We start from the raw sequence: 22,457 nt of genomic DNA on the forward strand, positions 1-22,457 counted from the left end.
ACAATCATCAGCCACTATTTGACAGTAAGCCAGAGAAGGTGATATTCACACTCGGGGCCAGTGAGACAGATTTTACAGACCATCTGAAAAAATGGCAAGTGGAGAGGCAGAGAGATTTAGGGAAGGGATTCCAGAGTTTAGCACCAAGCAGCTGAAGACACAGCAACCATTCCTGGAGCGATGATAATCGGGAATTCTCCAGCATTCAGATGAAAGGAATGCAGCCACGCACGGAGGCCATTCTGCCTTTTAAACATGTGCCACCATTCATTTCAATCATGGCTGATCTGCTTCTTAACTCCACTTCTCCACTTTGACTCTGTGACCTTACCTATTGATAACCTATCAATTTCAGTTTTTAATTTTCAGCTATTAACTCAGAGCTTTGACAGTGCAATCTGCATCTACCAGCAGCCCAGCATGGTAAGAAGGAATCTCTGCTAGGATCTATATGAAATGGGTTCGAGTTTCTAGACATTGGGTGTGAACTGTAACATCTGTAGTGTCACACCCAGGAGAGGAAAGCCATAACTTTTAGATAATACCATCAAAAGTTGGATACAGACAAGCTATTAAAATGGCTGCTACAAATCATGGGACCTTTGGTATTTGAGCCACGGAGCTGAGAATGTGTTGCTGGAAAAGCGCAGCAGGTCAGGCAGCATCCAAGGAGCAGGATGCTGCCTGACCTGCTGCTCTTTTCCAGCAACACATTTTCAGCTCTGATCTCCAGCATCTGCAGTCCTCACTTTGTCCTATTTGAGCCACAGGCAAGTATCAAGTTTTTGGCAAATACCCTAATCAGACAACATCACACAGGTAATGTTAACTTATCACTATCTGGGCAAATCACACATCTCTTTGTTTAAGGATATGTTGCTCAGTTTCATACTGGACAAAAGATCAAAATTCAATTTATGACAGATGGATTAACATATGCTAATTCTCAAAAACACTCAAAAACTCAGATGAAGAGTATAGTTAATACAGTCTCTTTTTTGTCTTGGATTTCATTCTTTAAAATTGAGGGGAGTTTTATATAGTGGAGAAATTACAGTATGTGTCATGGTTTACTGCAGCCAGTATTGGTCAGTGTCTCCCACTGTATCATGATGGCCTCCTCCATCTGCAGAGAAGAGGGTGCATTTCAGAAATATCAACCCTGCAACACAGGGTTTGGATCAGCATAAACACCACACCTCATTTGGAAAAGACCATGAAGTTGTGAAAAGCCACATGGTGAGGCAATCATATTTTCTCCGTGTGTCTAACAGATTAATTCAGAACAGTTTGTGGATGAGAGCTAGCACAATCATCCGAACTATCAGTTCAACCAGTCTGTGAAGCGGACTGGGAAATAAGCTGCAGGATCTTCAAGTGGCTGAAAAAGCTTTCCATGAGAATCCCTGAGAACCATCCCCAACTGCAGGAAACCTGCACTTTATAAGGTCTTTTCCTCAACTTTAAAGAATCAAATCTACGAAAGAAGCCAGAATCTGAATTAACTGGAATTTATATCTGACCTTTGTGAGCATGTTTGAGAATTAAGATGTGCAAGGTTGCTAATTGTGTGAGAGTAAATATTTTTAAACTCACAAAAGCTTGCTGCTACATTATTTAATTGGGTATGGATGCTTAAATGGCGAGAGAAGACACATCTTCCCAAAGGGTTGAAAAAGAACATACATATTTTGCATCAAAGGAGTCATTCTGGCTCCGAATAAATATGCAATAAAAAAAGAAAATATTTGAAAGCTCAGCGAGCAAATCTACATCCAAAATACAGATTGATCCTATGGTATTGGCATGAGGATACACCACTGAGGAAGAGAAATGAAGGATTCCTCATCTTTTGGATTGTATCTTAGATGAAAAAAAACCATGCATTGATATTCCTATGAAATGACAGAGTGGTTCCATTTCTCAATACTCAGATCTCTTGCATTTAAACTTGAAAAAGACGTATTTTGTCCATTGAAACACATATCTGTTCGTAATGTCTACTCAGACATTGAACTAGAGGTGAGGAAGGGTTTAGAATGTCCTCAGAGTAAGGACACTCTAAACTGTTCAGAGCAAACCGTCTAATTACTCAGCAGAGTCTATTTGATCAGTGCAAGACATTTAACAATCTACAGAGTTCGTTCATAATAACCCTATAAGAACTGCAGCCAAGAGAACAACACATCTGGGTGAAAACAAGCTGTATTGTCAATAATTATACAAAATAAATGATGTGTGTGAAGGCAATCATTATAGTTATGCAATCTCGTGTTGTGATCCACAGGGGAGTGGGTGGGGGATGTTGAAGTTTATCGATATTACACAGGCATTTCCATTATGCCCGGGAATAGCAAGGCGAAACCCTTAACCATCAACTCCCTCCACCAGAATATGGACTGAGACATAAATGATCCGCACAATATTGCTTGACTTTTATCTTCTGTGCCGATGGATGATGTACCTGTGTAAACAGTGTGCTGCAGTTATGATCCAGTATCCGTCAATGATGGAGCCTCCACACATGTGTTGGTAGTTATTGTACAGTGTGACCTGCCAGGGCCAGTTCCCCTTTTCAGCTTCCTGTCCCCCGATGATCATGGAAAAGTCATGCTTCTCTCCACAGGCTTCATGTTGAGAGACAGAGCAAATGAAAGATGATAGAAGTCGGATTTAGGTAGAAATGTTTACAACTGCTTGACACCTCAAAACACTTTAGAATCAATGAAGTACTTATGAAACATAGTCCCTGCTATATTGTTGGAAATGCAGCTGCCAATTCACGAACAGCAAGATCCCACAACACAACCATGACCTGATAACCTATTCTTGTGATATTCATTGAAGGATAAATATTGGTTGGGACACCCACACTCTTCTTCAAAATACCACAATGGATTTTTTTTTTCCATCCCCTCAATAGGGAGACAAAGCCACAGCTTAACTCCTCATTCAAAAGACAGCATCTCTGAATAGGCATCACACCCTCAGCTGGGGCTGTCAGCTTTGACCTTTGTGCCGAAGTCCTGAAGTGGGACTTGAATACAGAAATCAGAAGTTAGGAGCGCTACTGCCTAAGCAAATATATCACAGTTAGAGTTCCTGAATGCCAATTGGCTCAATAGCAGACTGTTGGTACTTGCAATGAGAGCCGACTATTTTGACTACGACAGATTGTTGCAGTTAGAGATTGTGCGTGTGCAAAGGAGCGTGTTTCTAATGGCCCAGAGGCAAATGGTGTGGGCGGGTGTTCAGTTGAAGCGGTGGAGAAGGGGCTGGGTGAAGGGAGCAAAAAATGGGTGGCATGATGGCTCAGTGGTTAGCACTGCTGCCTCACAGCACCAGGGACCTCAGTTCAATTCCAGCCTCAGGCAACTGTCTGTGTGGAGTTTGCACATTCTCCCTGTGTGTGTGTGGGGGGGGGGGTTTCCTTTGCGTTGCTTGAAGGTTTCCCTAAATGTGATGGCCCCACTGTGAAGAATGATCAGATGCTGGACTATAGTGGGCACTGGGGAGAGGGCTGCATGATGTTATGTACACATGTACTGGTGAGATGTGTAGCCTGGTAATTAAATGGCAAATGGAGTAGTTATGTGCTAGTAAACATCAACCTTGGTGCTGTGAGAAGCATTGATTTGCGTCCTTTGTCAACAGAAATCGGCAACTCTGGACTGCCAATGCTTGACCAGGTATAAGCTTCTCAACTGGTGCCACCAGAGACACCAATTTATTTAGGGTTTGCACCATGGTGCTTTCATCCAGCTATGGTAAGTGATAGAATCTGGTTAGTTTTGGTCGAGAGGAGCACTTTGGAGTGGGGTAGATAGCTAATGAGGCTAATGTGGGATGATATTATGAGAAAACACCATGGGGTGACATGGTGGCTCAGTGGTTAGCACTGCTGCCTCTCAGAACCAGGGACCCAGGTTCGATTCCAGCCTCAGGCGACTGTCAGTGTGGAGTTTGCACATTCTCCCAGTGTCTGCATGGGTTTCCTCTGGGTTCTCCAGTTTCCTCCCATGGTCCAAAGATGTACAGGTCAGGTGAATTGGCCATGCTAAATTGCCCATGGTGTTCAGGGATATGTAGGTTAGGTGCATGTGTCAGGGGTAAATGTAAAGTAATATGGCATTGGGTCTGAGTAGGTTACTCTTTGGAGGGTTGGTATGGACTTGATGGGCCAAATGGCCTTTTTCCACACTGTAGGGATTCTATGGTACCTGCTTATAATACTTGACTTGCAAACAGCCCTAATTTGCTCCAGAGTTTTAATGAACTAACAGACTTTCTACATGGTGTAGACTATAAGAGCTAAGGAAGATCCCAGGTGAAATCTTTGGTCTGTACTGAGTTATTGTAACTCAGTTAGAATACTGGTAGCTTTTTAAGATTACTTCAATATCTCTCTGGTCATTGGTCTTGGATTCCCATCCCTGGTATCCTATGGAGTATATATTCCTAATACAGGAAAAGCAGCATACTGGTGATATCATTGACTTAGAGAACTGATGATTTGTGGGCGTTGGTTTGAATCCCATCATGGCAAATGTTTGGAATGTGAATTGATTGATTGAGTTATTGTGGTCTTACGTACCGAGATACAGTGAAAAGTATTGTTTTGCATGATATACAGGCAGATTGTACCATACAAAATGCATCAAGGTAGCAAAACAGAGTGCAGAATACAGTGTTACAGCCTCAGAGAAGGTGCAGAGAGAGGGATCAGCATTAACATTTGAGAAGTCAGTTCAAAAGTCTGGTAAAGGCATGGAAGAAGCTGTTCTTGAACCTGTTCGTTCATGTATTCACACTTTTATATCTTCTGCCTGAAGAAGAGGAGGGTAGAAGAGAATATAAGCTGAAAATGTGTTGCTGGAAAAGCGCAGCAGGTCAGGCAGCATCCAGGGAACAGGAGAATCGACGTTTCGGGCATCAGCCCTTCTTCAGGAATCCTGAAGAAGGGCTTATGCCCGAAACGTCGATTCTCCTGTTCCCTGGATGCTGCCTGACCTGCTGCGCTTTTCCAGCAACACATTTTCAGCTCTGATCTCCAGCATCTGCAGACCTCACTTTCTCCTCAAAGAAGAGAATATAACCAGAGTAGGATGGGTCTTTGATGATGTTGGTTGATTTTCCAAGGCAGTGGGAAGTATAGATGGAGTCAATGGATGGAAAGCGGGTTTGCGTGATGGACTGGGCTGTGTTCACAACTCCCTGGAGTCTCTTATGCTCTTAGACAGTTGCCATACCAAGCTGTGATGTACCCAGATAGGATGTTTTCTATGGTGCATCAATAAAAATTGGTAACAGTCATTGTGGACATGCTGAATTTCCTTAGCCTCCTGAGGAAGTAGGAGCATTGTTGTGCTTTTTGGACTGTTGTGTCAATGTGGATGGACCAGGAAAGATCATTGGCATTCATTTTTTTTAAATGTCTGGATATAAATGCCGTTCTAACGGTGACCGTAACAATTGTCACTAAAAACAAACCTATCTGGTTCATTAATGTCCTTTAGGGAAGGAAACCCTTACCTGGTCTAGATACATGTGACTCCTGACCCCCAGTAATGTGATTGACTCTTAACTGCCTTCTGAAATGATCTAGCAAGCCACTCAGTTCAACAACAATTAGGGATGGACAATTAATCTTGATCCAGCTATTGAGATCCACACCCATGAACAAATTTTAAAAAAAGGTGTTGACATCAAAAATGATTACTGTAACCCATCTGTGTATATGCACCTGTGACTTCCTGCCATTAACAGGAAAGGAAAAGAACAGCTTTTCGAACAAAGCTCGCTGAAGCAGTGAAGATTGGTTGCAGTCACCCCAGCAGCTGCTACACTGCTCCAAAGCGAGTTTAGCTTCACTGTGTAACGCAGGGTACAGACAGTAATGGTTCCCAGAGTGTTGGTGGTGTAGATTCACCCTTCTGAGGTAGAACTAATCAAAACTATGCCACTAACTCTAAGACCATTTGCCATACAGTTGCATCTGAATCAACAAAAACACTCTCCTGAATCACCCCAAACCTTTGAATGGGGAAAACAGTTTTCAGTTTTACTGGCTTTGCATCAAATGTCATTCTAACTCTGCATATGTAAGCCACCTAGTGGTGCTCAGAAACACTGCATTTAAAAATACTCAAGGAACAACAGTGTACCGTAGTCCCTGTGGATTATGTACAGACACAGTAAACCACCAAGTGGTAAGATCTGGGGAGACATCTCAGATTGGGCTTTGAAACCTACCAGAATATCCAACAGACAAAGTGCTGCATTGAAGAAGCTGTATCTAAGTACTTTTGTACCAAAGATGGCACTGTAAGTGGTGACATAAAATTTTCACTGTACTCATTTGAGTACATGTGACAATAAAACAAATTCATTCATTCACTGGTATGGTGGGATGATGTAAAGTGGGAGAAGGTTCATGCAAAGCACAGATCAGTCTGTGTGGAATGGACTGTTTCTCTGCTGTAAAACCTATGCAAACCTGAATAAAAATATTCTATGTCAAGTGGTTGGTTTTCCACCCTGATGCACTCACACTTTTCAGGTTCCAAACATCATGATGCCAACTTTGTGTAAACTTTCTCGACTGGCTGATGAAAGGACAATGTCAAAAATTAGTGAGTCATCATATTGTTTGTCAAATGTATTTTGCAATGACACAGTTCCTTTCTGGCTCCTCCTTGTCTCAAAGCACAGATGGATCTCTTTAAAAGCAACCTCTCCCAAAAAAACTAACAAAATCTTAATCTGTCCATTGTTGCTGCCTCGTACTCTGCTGGGAATGAATTCAATGTCCCTGTTTGTGGCAGAATTGCTTCATCAAGCAATTATTATTTTCTTTGAGGAGAAGCAGATGGTGGGACTAGTTTCGTTTGAGGTTATGTTCGGCATGGACTGGTTGGACTGAAGGTTCTGTTTCTGTGCTATATGACTGTATGACTGAACCCCTGGAGTCTTTGTGATACTTGGGGCAGCAGTGATGGTCAGGAATTCCAGGGTATTGATCCTGGGATGATGAAGAAACAGTTAGTACAGGTCCAGGTCAGTGTGTCATGTGACTTTGAGGAGAATGTAAAAGTAGTTTCCAGTGTTGATTGAGATCGTGTACATTCCCCGGTTTGAGAACAATGAATCAAAGCAATGCCCATTAAAGATTCCATTTTGAACACTTGCACTTACCAGAGCATTTCAGTTTTATTACTTTTCCAGATGCACAGCTAGCCCTGGAGAAAGAAACAAGAAGAATTAATTATCAGGAAGATGCTGTGAGGATTGCAAACACCTGTCACCAAAAGGAATTAACAACTAATTGAACGATGGTTGTATTTTATATCTCTCTCTTAAGCTGATTTAGGTTGATGCTAACAAGGATGTTTTTGGAAATAAAGGAAACATATTGCCTTTATGCAATACCTTCTTTGGCCTCAGGATGTTCCAAGGCACTTTACAACAATAGGGCAGTTTTTGAAACATAGTCACTGCTTTAATGTAGGACATACGCAGCCAAAGTGCACACAGCAAGTTCCCACACACGATAGCATGATAATGATCGAATTGCCTGTCTTTGTGAAGGGGTGAGGAATGAATACTGGTCAGCAGAACTTCATGGGGTGTCAGTGTCACTGGCGAGGCCAGCATTAATTGCAGAGTGTGTGGTTAAGAGTCAGCCACATTGTGGAGGGACTGGAGTCACGCTTAGGCCAGACCAGGTAAGGAAAGCAGTTTCCTCCTTTAAAGGACTTTAGTGAACCAGATGAGATTTTCCTGATCATTGACAATAGTTTCATGATTATTGTTAGACTCTTGATTCCAGATTGTTAAAAAAAAATTGAATTCAAATTCCACATTCTTCCATGGCAGGATTTGAACCCAGGTCTCTATGACTTACCTGCGTCTCTGGATTGATTTCTGATGAAGAGCTTATACCCCAAAACATCAACTCTCTGCACCTCGGATGCTGCCTGGCCTGCTGCGCTTTTCCAGCGGCACACTTTTTAACTCTGACTCTCCAGCATCTGCAGTGCTCATTTTCTCTCTGGATTAATAGTCTAATGATAATACCAACAGCACCTTTGCCAATAGGAACTGCTCTGGCCTGTAACCACTATGAAATCTTCCCTCAAAAGAATCTTCTAAAGAGCTTGTTCTTTCTACCTCACAACTGTAGACCCTTACCCCTCTGATCTAGTGTAAATGTAACATTTCTGAGATCTGAGGGAATGGTACAAACCTATAGCTCCACATCTTCTCTAAATCTCTGTTGTATCCATTAGAGACTTCAACAAATCCTTGCGTGTAGTTGGGTCCAATCTCACTCACACTTATTTCACTGGAGTTCAGGTACCTGCAGAATAATGCACAAATGTTTGGAATGATGTCACACCCAATGAATTTATTCAGCTCCCATTAATATACAATATATCCCAGGCCTCAGCAGGGTGGTAACAGGGGCCATTAACACAAATACCTGATCGCCAGTTCAAATGTCACACTTGTCAAGGAATGTGTCTCTCACTGATTGGTGTTTTCAGCCAGCTACTAAAGGGCTCATTATAAAGTTAACTCTCCATTTCCTGGACTTTTTCATTATCAATGGAAGAATGCTAGTGAATGCTTTACTTAGAGAGTAGTAGGGATGTAAAATGCACTGCTGCAACAGTTACAGACTCGCTAACTTTACGTGCATTTAAATGGTCATTGGAAAGGTGTATGGATGAGAATGGTTTGGAAAACAGAATGGCACAGACAGGAAACAGAGGGGGCTAACACCTTCAACATCTTAACATCTTATCTGGCTGACAACAATTGTTACAGTTAACCTGAGGATGTAACTTTTCAAAAAAAGTTTTGTGATTTGCATATGAAAGAAGTGAAACTATCATGGTCACTCTAACAGATGAGAGACTCAACAAACAATCAAGGTATTTTTCAATGTATAATTTCAGTTATATCATACTGTAAACTTTTGCTATAAATTCTGTGTCTTACAACTGTGTCCTCCACAACCACCTGATGAAGGAGCAGTGCTCCAAAAGCTAGTGCTTCCAATTAAACCTGTTGGACTTTAACCTGGCATTGTGTGATTTTTAACTTTGGATGAGAATATACTAATGTAGGTTAGATGCGTTTCAGATTGGTTTCACAGGACGGTGCAACATCGAGGGCTGAAGGGCCTGTATTGTGCTGCTATGTTCTATGTTTTAAGTCAGTTTGCAATCAACATTCCCAGGCAAGCCATCAACATTTCTACATCAAACTCGTGATTGATTGATTTGATTTATTGTCACATGTACCTAAGTACAGTGAAAAGCTTTGTTTGTGAGCAGTACGGGCAGATCTCTTCTCGTGTTTCGACTGTGACATCTTATGTGGAGTTAGATCAGCCTCCACTGTGTTATGCTTCGAATCCTCGGGACTCTGTTGGGACTACAATTGGAGATCTCACCCTGTTTAAGGTGTGAAGATTCTGCTCTGAGATTGGGAGTGTGATGGACAGCAGCTGTGGTACCTTCCCAATGAGCTGTTAAAGAAACCTCGAAGCCCGCTTTGCTAAATTGAGAAGCTGAAGTGATGCAGTTCTTTCTCACTGTCAGCTTTTCTTATCATTTTAAAAAAAACCTTTGTGATCTCCTTGAAGTCTTGCTGCTGCACAGTGTGTATCAAGAGACATGTTATCCTGCAAAAGACAGCCAAAGGGCTGCACATTACACACCGACTTACAACAGCAGCTTATATTGGTAAAAATCCCTTAACATAATAAGGTACTTTGCGAAGCATTGTGAAGTGAGAATCTGTTAGCTCAGCATGTGATCCCGACAGATATTAACAGTAAACGTACTGCCCATTGCAGTTCAGAAATGGCTATCTCCTCATCGTGCCCCATACTAGTGGAGTGGTATCTTTTAAACTATATTTAAGCAATTCCTATCTCATAGAGATGTCTGTGGCTAATCACATTTGCAGTGGGGTGACCTTAGAGAGGTTTATAAAATAATGAGGGATATAGATAATGTGAATGGCAGGTGTCTTTTCCCTAGAGTGGTGGGATTTCAAGACGAGGCGATGTAATTTTAAGGTGAGAGGAAAATGATTTAAGAAAAACATGAGAGGCAATTTTTGTGGTTTGTGTGCAGAATGAATTCCCAGAGGAAGCAATGGGTGCAGGTACAGTTACAACATTTAAAACTATTTGGAAATGTTTTGAGGGAAATGGGCCAAGCAAAAGCAGATGACTCTAGTGTAGTTTGGGATTATGGTCAGCATGGACTGGTTGGATCAAAGGGTCTGTTTCTGTGCTGTATGACTCTATGATTTAATTATAAATCAAAACTAGGGAAGAGGGAGCATGCTGGCTCCCCTGATACTCTTAATGCTTTTAGAAGGAGGTGGGCATCGTAATGGGTAGGGTGCCTTATCTCTCCTAAAAATTCCATTATGAATTACCACCCACACCCCTTACCTCTCCCTTACTTTTGGTGTAACTGTATTCCCCTTAGTGGATTCTGCATTAAATTGAACAATTGGAAACAAGGTGAATTTACACATGGTGAATAAGACCACAGGTGATTTGGCATGGAGAAAGCCATTTGGTTGTGTGTGATAGCACTACTGGATATAAAAACGGGAAAAAAAACATAAGACATAAAACAAAAAAGAGAAAGAAAATCAGAACTAAGAGGGCTCTGTGATGCAGTGGTAGAACCCCTGTCTCTGAGTGAGGAGGTTTACATGGGAGTCCCATCTGCTCCAGAGGTGTCTCATAACATTCCTGGACGGTTTGAGAAAAATTACCTTAAATTAAAACCAGATACTGAGCCTCATAAAATGAGTCTGCTGGCCAGAAAGCTTAGGTCAGGAGGCAGGTTTTAGATAAACATCTGAAATGAGGAAAGAAATGTAGAGATCAGAGAGAGGTTTGTGGAGGAAATTAGGACCCAGGCAGCTGAAGGCACGATTATAAACAGAGAAGTGATTAAAACCAAGGATGCTTAAGATGCCAGAAATTGAAGAGTGCAGGTATTTAAGATGAGGAGTGCAGAGAGTTATGAGGTAATTAAACTGATAGAGAGGGGAAATGCCCTGAAAGACTTTGAAAACAAGGATGTCAACTTCAAAATCAAGGCATTGCTTCAACAGAGGAAATTATACATCAGCGAGAATCAGGGTGGAAGGGACATGGTGTGATGAAGGAGATATCCAGCAAAATTTGAATAACCTTGAGTTCTCAACAGTAAATAAGGGAGAGCAGGCAGCACAGCTATTGCATATTTAGCCTTGGAGTGACCAAAGCATGAATGAGGGTTTTTACAGCAGATGAATTTGAGGCAGGGGTGAAGTCAGGTGCTGTTATGGCGGTGAAAGTAAGTGGTCCTGCTGATAATGTGGACCTGTGATTGAACATACTCCTATAAATAAGGTATTGAGTGCTTTTCAGTATCCTGTACTTAACATTCCTGCTCGGTGATACTCTTAAGGATGCTAATTCATCCTCTATGTATGACACTATTGAACGTGCTCTGTGCACAGCTTACTACAAGTAATTTATTATTCTGTCTTCAACTCTGTGCACAGCCTGAACATTTCCCTGTAAATACCGGACAGCTTGTTATCTCATTCCTAACAGTCGGTAATTTTAATAGGAGTTGTGTGAGGGTAACTCGAAGCAAAGAATTAGATAAGTTGGGTTCTGACTGAAGCTCATCTTATTCAGTGTCTGCTTACCCCTTATGGGGTACACTGTGGTAGGAGCCTGGATGAGGACCAGTGACACCCTCAATGTTGGCAGGTCTTGCGACTTTCAGGGAACTTGTGGATGGTCAATGAGGTCGACCTGATCAAGTTCAGATGTATCTCCCAACAGGGCTGGCAAGGGGATACACTGAGCAGAATTTCAGATATTCTGATTGTACAGTAATGTATCAAGTGAATAATCACAGCGTACTTAATACGTCCCATGTATCTGCACATCAGTTTACCCAGCGAGGAGTTCCATCTCTCATCACACACAGGAAGCCAGGCCTGCCAGGACTGGTGATGTATTTCCAGGAGAGAGTTCTCAGTGTTAATTCTGAAAGAGACTGAACACAAACCATTGGTAGTCAGAGCAGAGTTCATTCTGTGATGCAGTTGAATTGGATTCTTTTTGATTCAACTTACTTTATTTTCTCACTATCTTCAGGTGGACCATTAAGAATAGCTTCTCTGAACTAAGCGAGCACGAGGAGCTGACTCACAGCAGGAGTACAGAAGGAGGTCACTTGGTCCATCATGCCTGTGCTGGCTCTCTGAATCAGCATTATGACTTAATATCTGTTTTTTCTTGCCTTTTCCCAGTCTCTGGGAACAGTGTAATTCCAGAAATCCAGGAGCAGTCTAACATAAGGAGTAGCGTGAATTTAGGAACTTTGCGAGACCATAAGGCATAATAGGAGAAGTAGGCTATTCAGCCTATCGAGTCCACTCCACCATTCCACGAAGTCATGCCAGATCTGATCATTCTGAACATCACTAATTTGTTTTATCACCAAACTCTGACCCTCCTTACTGATTAAAGATCTGTCCACTTCAGCATTGAATACACTAAACTTCTACAGCCCTCTGCAGTATAGAATTTCACAGATTTATTACACTCTAACAAACATTCCTCCTCATTTCTGTCTTAAATAGGTGACTCTGAGATTATTCCCTCTGGTCCTACCATTCTGCATTTATCCTAACAAACCCCATCAGAATCTCATATGTTTCAATAAGGTCTCTTGTCATTCTTCTGAACTCTACTGAGTACTAAGCCAACCTACTCAAACCCGCCTCATAAGAAAACCTTTCAAACACAGGGTCAACCTAGTGAGCTTTTTCTGGATTACCTCCAATGCCAGGATATCTTTCCTTAGATAAGGGGATTGGAACTGACAAAATATTCCAGTTATGGCCTCATGAGCATCTTGTATAGATAGCAAAACTTAGTCATAGAGTCGTAGAGATGTACAGCATGGAAACAGACCCTTTGGTCCAACCCGTCCATGCCGACCAGACATCCCAACCCAATCTAGTCCCACCTGCCAGCACCCGGCCCATATCCCTCCAAACCCTTCCTATTCATATACCCATCCAAATGCCTCTTAAATGTTGCAATTGTGCCAGCCTCCACCACTTCCTCCGGCAGCTCATTCCATACATGTACCACCCTCTGTGTGAAAAAGTTGCCCCGTAAGTCTCTTTTATATCTTTCCCCTCTCACCCTAAACCTATGCCCTCTAGTTCTGGACTCCGCCACCCCAGGGAAAAGACTTTGCCTATTTACCCTATTAATGCCCCTCATAATTTTGTAAACGTCTATAAGGTCACCCCTCAGCCTCCAACATTCCAGGGAAAACAGCCCCAAGCCTGTTCAGCCTCTCCCTATAGCTCAAACCCTCCAACCCTGGCAACATCCTTGTAAATCTTTTCTGAACCCTCTCAAGGTTCACAACATCTTTCTGGAAGGAGACCAGAATTGCACGTCCCTGAGAAATAAAGGCAATGTTTTATCACCTTCCCTTTTAATACTGAACTTGAATGCTAGCTTTTCTAATTCATGCAGTAGGACCCTCAATTCACTCTGTGGTAGAACTTTCTGCATTCTTATTCCTGGAACAAACTAACTGTAGGAGCAGACTCAAACCAGGAGCGGAGTATCACCAGGGAGAGACAAATATCAGGAGCAAATTTATTCCAGGTCAACTCCGGAAGCAAAACAAATCAGGACAACTGGAGCAGACCAGCTCTAGGAATACAGTAACCCCAGAAATAGAGTATCATCAAAAAGCTGACAAACTCCATGAGCACGCTCAGAGCAGCTTTGCTCCAACAGCTGAACAACTCCTGGACTCTACATATCGGCTATTTCTAACCAATCAAATGCAAAAAGAGAGATGTTGGCTGAGGCATCAATAATTAAGAGGGATGAACAGAATAATTCTCTGGCAGAGTTAACCTTCACTTAATGTTTACAAATACGTTAAGCCAAGTTTTTTTCCAACAGAACTATAGAAGACATCAGGCAAGAATAGAAGTTGCTGGAAAAGCTCAGCAGATCTGGCGGCATCTGGGGAGAGAAATCAGAGTTAACATTTCAGATGAAGTGACCCGTCCACACAGTTCCTCAAGTTCTGAGGAAGGGTCACTCGACCTGAAACTTTAACTCTGATTTCTCTCCACAGATGCTGCCAGACCTGCTGAGCTGTTCCAGCAGTTTTTACTTTTTGTCTTTCATTTACAACATCCACAGTCCTTTCAGTTTTTACAGAAGACACCAACCTGCGCTTGAGGGTGTACTGCTGTCATATGTGTCGGTTCCATTGCAGAGAGTTGTGGGTTCATTACCTCCAGTAGGTATGGAGTTTTTATTCTCAATTGGTCTCTCCAAATGCTTCACTAACATAATACAAAAAAAACATTAAAAAGAAAGAGACTTTTAGTTGCCAGAACAATTCAGTGGCCTGGGGTATCTCTGTCTCACGCCTCATGTGCAGTGCCATAATCGGCAAATGAATTACATTTGGTAACCTACCAGTTTGTGAAAAGTTATGAGGGTTTTGTTAATCTGCCCCATATTCCTGGCATTGTTCTTTAACAGCAGTTTCAAAGATGCTGAATGAGTGTTAAAGAAACTTCATTTTCCTAGTTTAAACTACAAAAGGCTTTAAAGTGAACTATTATCTATTTCTTTATTGTTCTTCTATTCTACGAAGTAATGCTTAACTTTTAAAATTTTGTTTCTCTTACTGCTTTGTACCTAAGCTTCTTTTGTACCTAGGAACCTTGATACCTAAGATGGCACCAGGCGTGGTGACACTATGCACTTTTGGCTGTACTCCTATACTTGAGTACACATAACAATGAAATCTAAAATCTAAATCGGAACTGCTGCTTCTTTCAGTGATTCCAATTGAGGAGAGTGAGTGAGTTCTCTATGTCTCAAACTAGTTAGCACTCATCTACCTAATCAAGAACAGACAATATTGCACGAGATGAAAATGAAGGTTGTCAGTCATGCTTTTTGCATGTCATTTTTAAAAATTTGCTGATGGGATGTGTGTATTGCTGGAAGGACCAGCATGTGTTGAAAGTGGTGGTGAGCTGCTTTCTTGGAACTGCTGGAGTCCATACAGTGCAATATAATGCTGTTAGGGAGGGAAGTCCTGGGATTCTGACCCAGTGACAATGAAGGAACAACGATATAGTTCCCATTTCAGATGGTGTGTCTCTTAGAGGGTATAATGTAGCTGGCAACTTTCCTATGTGTCTGCTGCCTTTGTCCTTGTGGCTGGTAGAATCGGCAGGTTTGGAGGCTGCTGATGAGGGATGTTTGGAGAATTGTTCATTCAGTCTGTGATGACCACATCTCATGACTGAATTAACTAAAAATTGTCATCTTAAATTGTTTTTCAGTTTCTTGCAACGTTATGACTCCAGAGTTGACTCAGATTATCGCTGATGTTGACTCAGTTAAGGAGTGGCTCCCATCAGCAAAAAACATGCTTTAATATCCTATATAGAATCAGCCCTCCCACTCTTTTCAGTGCAGTATTGATTATACTCTCCTGGGCGGTGGCTCAGTGTTTATTACATCAGTAATGTTCAAGCCCTCAGGAGGAGTCAGATTTAAGCTTTGTTAAGCAAATCAACTCCTAACTCTCTCAACATTTACTAACATTATTTACACAAGTAGAAAATGTGAACCATTTTATTGAAGAAAGGTTACTCTTTCTCAGAATATTATGTTTTGGATAAAATTCTTCTCATGGATTGAATACAACTAAAACCGGACTTGCAATTAAAGATAAGGCAAAAATAATTTTTCTGCTGGTTTTCACTGGAGGAAATAAAATGACGATTGTGTCAGCCCATCAGCCATTGTTCCTTGACCATCCTAAAATTAACGATTCTTAGAAGATCAAAGAGACTGTAGTTTCACTCAAAAGGTCACTATCTTTTAGATCTCTTTGAGGGATCTATGTGAAGATATAATAATCTCAAAATCAGAACCAGTCCAATTTATCAGAGAAATTAATAAACACTTTTTCACACAGATGGTGGTCATAGAGCCTTGGAGTCATAGAGATGTACAATGTGGAAACAGATCCCTCGGTTCAACTCGTCCATGCTGACCAGATATATTTACCTAATCCTGTCCCATTTCCCATATCCCTCTAAACCTTTCCTATTCATGTACCCATCCAGATGCCTTTTAAATGTTGTAATTGTACCAGCCTCCACCACTTCCTCTGGCAGCTCATTCCATGCACACACCACCCTCTATGTGAAAAAGTTGCCCCTTAGATCCCTTATATATCTTTCCTGTAGTTGAAGTGAAGAACTTTCTTCCACACAAAACAGCCTACACAAGCTCAGTAATAACCATAAAACTCGAAATGAATAGGTTTTGCTCAATTGAAAAGATGGAATCAAGGTGAGTAGATGATGATTAGATCTAAATCAGCCCTGATTGCATTGACTGGTGGATGAGTCGGTTAGGATTGTATTCACTGTTTAGAAGAAAGAGGAGGAATCTCAGAGAAGCCATAAGACCAAAGGACATAGGGACAGAAATTAGGCCATCCAGCCCATCGAGTCCGCTTCGCCTTTCCATCATGGCTGATACGTCCGTCCGTCCGTCCGTCCGTCCGTCCGTCCATCCATCCATCCATCCATCCATCCATCCATCTCAGTCTTAGATATACTTAATGACCTGGTCTCCACAGCCTTCTGTGGCAATGATTCCCCACCCTATAGCTGAAGAAGGTTCTCCTTATTTCCATTCTAAAAGGTTTTCCCTTTATTCTAAGGCTGTGCCCTTGGGTCCTCGTCTCTCCTACCAACCGAAACATCTTCCCAACATCTACTCTCCAGGCCATTCAGTATTCTATATGTTTCAATTAGATCCCCCGTCATCCTTCTAAACTCCATCAAGAATAAACCCAGGGTCTTCAAACATTCCTAATATGTGAAGCAAAACATTTTAAATCCTAACAGGTCTAGATTCTACATTCCAGTTTATAATTGATCTGTATCCAGTCAACTGGCGTACATGCGAGAAATCAAAATGACACTGTACATGATTGTGTCACGCACCTTTATTAAATGCAATTGTTTGATGCAGAATTGTTTGTACCTGAGCTGGGAGAGACAAAACCATGGGTCACAGTTTCAGGGTATGGGGTAAACCTTTCAGAACTGAGTTGAGGAGAAATTTCTTCATCTAAGGAGTGGTGAACCACTACCATAGAAAGCAATTGAGGGCAAAACATGTGTTTTCAAGAAGGAGGTATAGCAAAAAAGGATCAAGGGTATGTGGTGGGGGAGCTGGTGAAGGCTGGATTTAGAGTGTTGAGCTTGATGATCAGCCATGATCATATTGAATGGGTGAGCAGACTCAAGGGGTCGAATGGCCTACTCCTGCTCCTAACCTCAGACTAGAACAGACTAGACAGACAAAATGGCTTCTTTCTATGTTCCTGTTTATAATTGATTTGTATCCAGTAAACTGGCGTACATGCGAGAAATCAAAATGAAACTGTACATGATTGTGTCATGCACCTTTATTAAGTGCAATTGCTTATAGTTGCCCAGGGCACAGCCGTACTTGCAGAGCTGTGAGGGAATACTCGAGGCAAACATTCTGACTGAACTAGGTGCCAGTGCTGTCTCACTGCTGAGCTCTGGGATAACCACGATGGCCATCCTGTATTACAAATGCAGTACCTGATAAAGACCTTTAAGATAGTGGAAGAATTTGATAGATTAAACATAGAGAAAATGTTTGTATTTGTCAAGAAGTCCCATAGTAAAAATCATAAATATAAGATTGGCACTAATAATTCTAATCAGGAATTCAAGGAGAATTTATTCAACCCAGAGGGAGGCTAGAATGTGGAATATACTATAGGTAAAGTAATTGAGGTACATACAAATGTATGGACATATAAATTAAGACTTCTGACCTTCTGACCTACCACACATCTTTGTGCAATTATATGCAAGTTTGCTACAATCCTTGATTTCCTTTCGTGAACTAGAGATGGTGGGGTTGCTCTTTGGAATGTTTCTTTCTCATTGAAGTGTACCTAATCTCTTTTTTTTTAATCTAGTGACTGGCTCCTTTACGTACTTTGCCAGTTCACTTTGTTTTCATGCTCTCAAATTGCTTTCATTCGACTTTAAAATACTAGTCTTGGACCCATTCCCCTCTCGCTCAAACTGAATATAAAATTCAATTGTATTATTATTATTAATGCTACCTACAGCTCCTTCACTATAAAAGCATTCATAAGTCTCAAGCTGCAAAATATTATGTCCAGTATAACTTATTTTCTGGTTGCCTCTATAAATTACAGCCTGAACAGAACATCCAAAAAGCATTTAATGATCTCCTCAAAACTACCTTTGTCCATTTGATTGCTCTAGTGAGTTAAACCCCCCCCCACAATTATTGGTCTACTTTCCATGTGATAACACTCTTTGGGGCTGCTAGTGCATCACAGCGACAACTGACTTCTGGATTTTATAATTTCTCATGAACAGCACAGTGGCTCAGTGGTTAGCACTGCTGCCTCACAGTGTCAAGGACAAAGAAAACAGCAGATGCTGAAATCCAAGGTAAACAGGCAGGAGGCTGGAAGAACACTGCAAGCCAGCAGCGTCAGGAAGTGGAGATGTCACTCTTTCCGGCATAATCCTTCTTCAGGACTGGGGGTGGGTGTCAGGGGAGCTGTAGATAAAGGGGAAGGCAGGAGCAGGGTGGTGAAATGGGGATAGGTGAAGATACCCTCCTCTGTCTTGCCAAACTGGTCCTTACTCTTAAACAGTGTCAAGGACCCGTTTTCAATCCCACTCTCAGGCAATTGAATATGTGGAGTTTGCATGTTCTCCCAGTGTCTGTGAGGGTCTCCATTGGGTGCTCTGGTTTCCTCCCACAGTCCAAAGATGTGCAGGTCAGGTGGATTGGCCATGGGAATTTGCCCAAAGTACCAGTGATGAGTAGGTTAGGTGGATTATTTGTGGGAAATGCTGGATTACAGAGAAAAATGATTGGGAGGGGGCGTGGGTCTGGGTCCAATGTCCTTTGGAGGGTTGGTGTGGATTCGATGGGTTGAATGGCCTCCTTCTGCAGTGTAGGGATTTCTATAATTTATCGTTCCCCAAACCACTTCTACAGTCTGGTTCCCTGAACATATGACATCCCCCTCTGTTGGCCTAATACCATCATTATCACACAGACATATTCAGGTCCCAATCTACCATAAATAAAATGATGCTAGATAGCTAGACAACTAGTTAAACACATGAGAGAATGAAATACTGACAGGATAAAATGAAGTGGGGTGGGATCATGGTTGTGTGGTGTGGGTTAGTTTACTGATTGACCTTTCTCTGTGTTGGATGTAACTCAGAAATAGGTGCAAACAACCAGAAGAAATTCACAATCTTCAGCGCAACAGAGGTTATCAGTAAGAGTGAGAGCCGAAATGATATTGAAATGGTGGTCTGTAAGGCTGTGTGAGATGTGCAACCATTGATTAATAGCATTCAGGGATGTGTAGGCTAGGTATGTTCATCAGGGGAGATGAAGAGTAACAGAGTAGGGGAATGGGTCTGGGTGGGTTACTCTTCGGAGGGTCGGTGTGGACTTGTTGGGCCTGTTTCTACACTGTAGGGACTCTATGATTCTATGAAAACATTTAGGTGAGGTCAGCTGGGTGTGATTGAAAATATTTGTATTCTTGCCTCACCTTTAGTTGCAAAGTAAAATCCAACTCACAATGATTCCAAGATCCTGTGAAACTGGTTTCGAGTTAGAATCGGAGTAGAGTTCAACAACTTTCAGATCTGATCACTGCCGTCATTTTGTTCAGACTTCAGTTATTTCTGATTCTGCTGTTGGAATTTATCCTTCCTCGAGACTGAACTTTTGTTTCTTAATTTGTACCGTCATTTTAATTATATTTAATCGTAGACCTGACCTTTCCTTACATTCCAGCCTCCTGTCCTGCCTGTATTTCCTTTCTCTGTACTCATTTAACTCCTATGCTTAATAATTCATTCATGGGATGTGGGTGTGTCCCTGGATAGGCCCGCATTTATAACCCAATTCTCATTGCCCTGGTAAAGTCGGGGTGAGCCATTTGAACTGATGGAGTGATGGGGTGTTCCATCTTCACCTTTTTTGTCTCTTCAAAGCCTTCCAGGGACATAATTGATCTGAACATTAACTCTGTATTCCCTCCATGGATGCTGCCTGTGTATTTGCTGAGCTTATATAGGTCTTATGTACTCATTTCAGATTTCTGTCCACCTCTTTGGTTCTGTGTTCATGTAAGGATTCCTGGTCTTGATCACCAGGCTCTACAGTGGTAACGTCACTGGACTAGCTACCCAGAGACTAAGGCTAAGTCTCTGGAACCATGAGTTCAGGACTCATCACAACAGCTGATGGCATTGAAATTCAATGAATGAAATCTTGAATTGAGGGATCTTGTAGCACAGTGGTAGTGTCCCAACCTGAGTTAGGAGAGTTACATTCACCTGGTCCAGAAGTTTGTCGCAACATTTCTGAACATATTGTTAGGAAAATCTTGAACTGAAAGCTAGTCTCAGTAATAGTGACCATTGATTGTTACAAAAGCCCAATCACTCTACATAGACTTTATAGACACGACCAAGGCTCGGGAATGTTATGCTGACAATTCAGAGAAGTTCATCAACGTCCTTTTGTCAACTCCATGTCAAGATGTCAATGATGGTCCTCACTCTCGATAGTAATTTGACAGAATTCTTTGAGGTCAAGCAGGGATGCGTCATTGGCCCCATTCTTTCCTTGTCAACAACAAGCTCCCCAGTGGGCCTGGGCTTTACGACAGGATGAATGCAAAACATTTCTAACTCAACTGGTCAGAACCCAAGAACAATCAACACCGACCTCACTTGTACACCTTCAGTCTGTGGATGATGGTGTCATCTCTGTTCTCTCAGATGAGGATCTTTGAGCCTCTCATTAATGCCTTTATGGAAACGTTCTGAAGAATTGATCTCAGCCTCAACCTTGACCTGTTCATCTCTCCATTAAGATCCATGGAGCAATCCTCCCAAATGTTTGAACATGTCCCCTGTGTGGGAAGCTACCTCTCATCTGAGGATCACATTGATATGAAGGTTCAACAATACATCCAATCTGTGAGCATTGTCTTTGGATGCCTAAGGATGACTGTGACAACCGTGCTGATACCAAGACCCTTGTACATAAGGCTGTCACCCTTCTGACTCTTCTATATGGCTCTGAAACTTAGACTACATACAGACTCAACCTCAAGGCCTTCAAGGTATTCCATCAATGTTGTCTGAGACAGATTCTCTGCCTCAGCTCAGAGGACAGGTGTACCAACGTCTGTAACCTTGCAGCAGCTAATAGCATCAGCATTTGGGCCATGAAACCAACTCTGCTGGGCTGGCCTTGTGTTGAGAATGCCTACGTTCTGACTGCCAAAGCAAATCCTCTTCACCCAGCTCAAGGAAGGCACTCAAACGAGAGGAGGACAAAGGAAGTGTTTCAAAGACCTCCTGAAGGTTTCCCTCAGGAAATGCAACATCAATGTCAATGCAAGGGAGATGCTTGGTCAGAAGAAACCAACTTGTAGGAAGCTCCTATATGAAGGGATACAATTCTTTGAGTATACCCATTGGTAAGATGAATGCGGAAAAGGAATCAGAGAAAAGAATGGCAACAATCTCAAGGCCAGGGACCAATTCCACCTGGAAACACCTGCCAAACACCTGCGGTGGGAGATGTGGCTCTAGGATCAGGCTCATCAGTCACACAAGGACCTACAGAACACATGACAAGTGACACAGAAATTCCCAGGTGGACATATTCATACACATTAGTGAGTGACTGCCAATGAGCATCCTACTTCTGAGTCAGGAGTTTGGGGTCCAGCTTCCATTTGCACAAGAGGTCTGTAATAACATCTCTGAACAGATTGATTTGGAAAATATTAATTTTTGAATTCAAAACAATGTCAGTTATAGTGACTATTGATTGTCACAGAAACACATCTGGTTCACTAATGTTATTTAGGTTGGAAATCTGCCTTCCTTCACTTGGTCTAGGCTACCTATGACACTCAGCAAGGTGTTAAGACTCTTAACCTCCCTCTGAAATGGTCCAGCCAGTCACTTAGCTTGAGGGACATTAGCAATGTCTGTCAACGGAGGGGAGGAGGTGGGATTGAATAGATGTATGATCATTGACTTCTACACTGGGTTAGAGAGGAGGAGAGCCAATGATCCTGATCATATTTTAGCAATACCCTGTTCACACATGAAGAGTGGTTCCTTGCAAAGACACAGATGGATTCTGGACATTCATAGAGCAGGATCCCATCTTCAACCACTTCTGGTTTAAGATT

General features: G+C 42.0%; 1 protein-coding gene across 4 annotated transcripts in view; it reads right to left on the reverse strand.

Moving 5' to 3' along the window:
- Window positions 1–22,457, reverse strand: part of tmprss5 (transmembrane serine protease 5) — a 59,183-nt gene that overhangs the window by 10,627 nt on the left and 26,099 nt on the right. For all 4 annotated transcript variants that reach the window (XM_043676559.2, XM_043676557.2, XM_043676558.2 and 1 more), the window contains 5 exons: window positions 14,311–14,427; window positions 11,957–12,092; window positions 8,246–8,359; window positions 7,195–7,238; window positions 2,465–2,627 (listed from right to left, as the gene is read on the reverse strand). In XM_043676559.2, coding sequence (XP_043532494.2) covers window positions 2,465–2,627; window positions 7,195–7,238; window positions 8,246–8,359; window positions 11,957–12,092; window positions 14,311–14,427 — 574 coding nt within the window. The remainder of the gene's footprint in view (window positions 1–2,464; window positions 2,628–7,194; window positions 7,239–8,245; window positions 8,360–11,956; window positions 12,093–14,310; window positions 14,428–22,457) is intronic.

Source organism: Chiloscyllium plagiosum, unplaced genomic scaffold (genome assembly GCF_037043375.1).
Source record: "Chiloscyllium plagiosum isolate Xiang-an unplaced genomic scaffold, Cpla_swu_hap1 HiC_scaffold_29, whole genome shotgun sequence".
Classification (NCBI taxonomy): Eukaryota; Metazoa; Chordata; class Chondrichthyes; order Orectolobiformes; family Hemiscylliidae; genus Chiloscyllium; species Chiloscyllium plagiosum.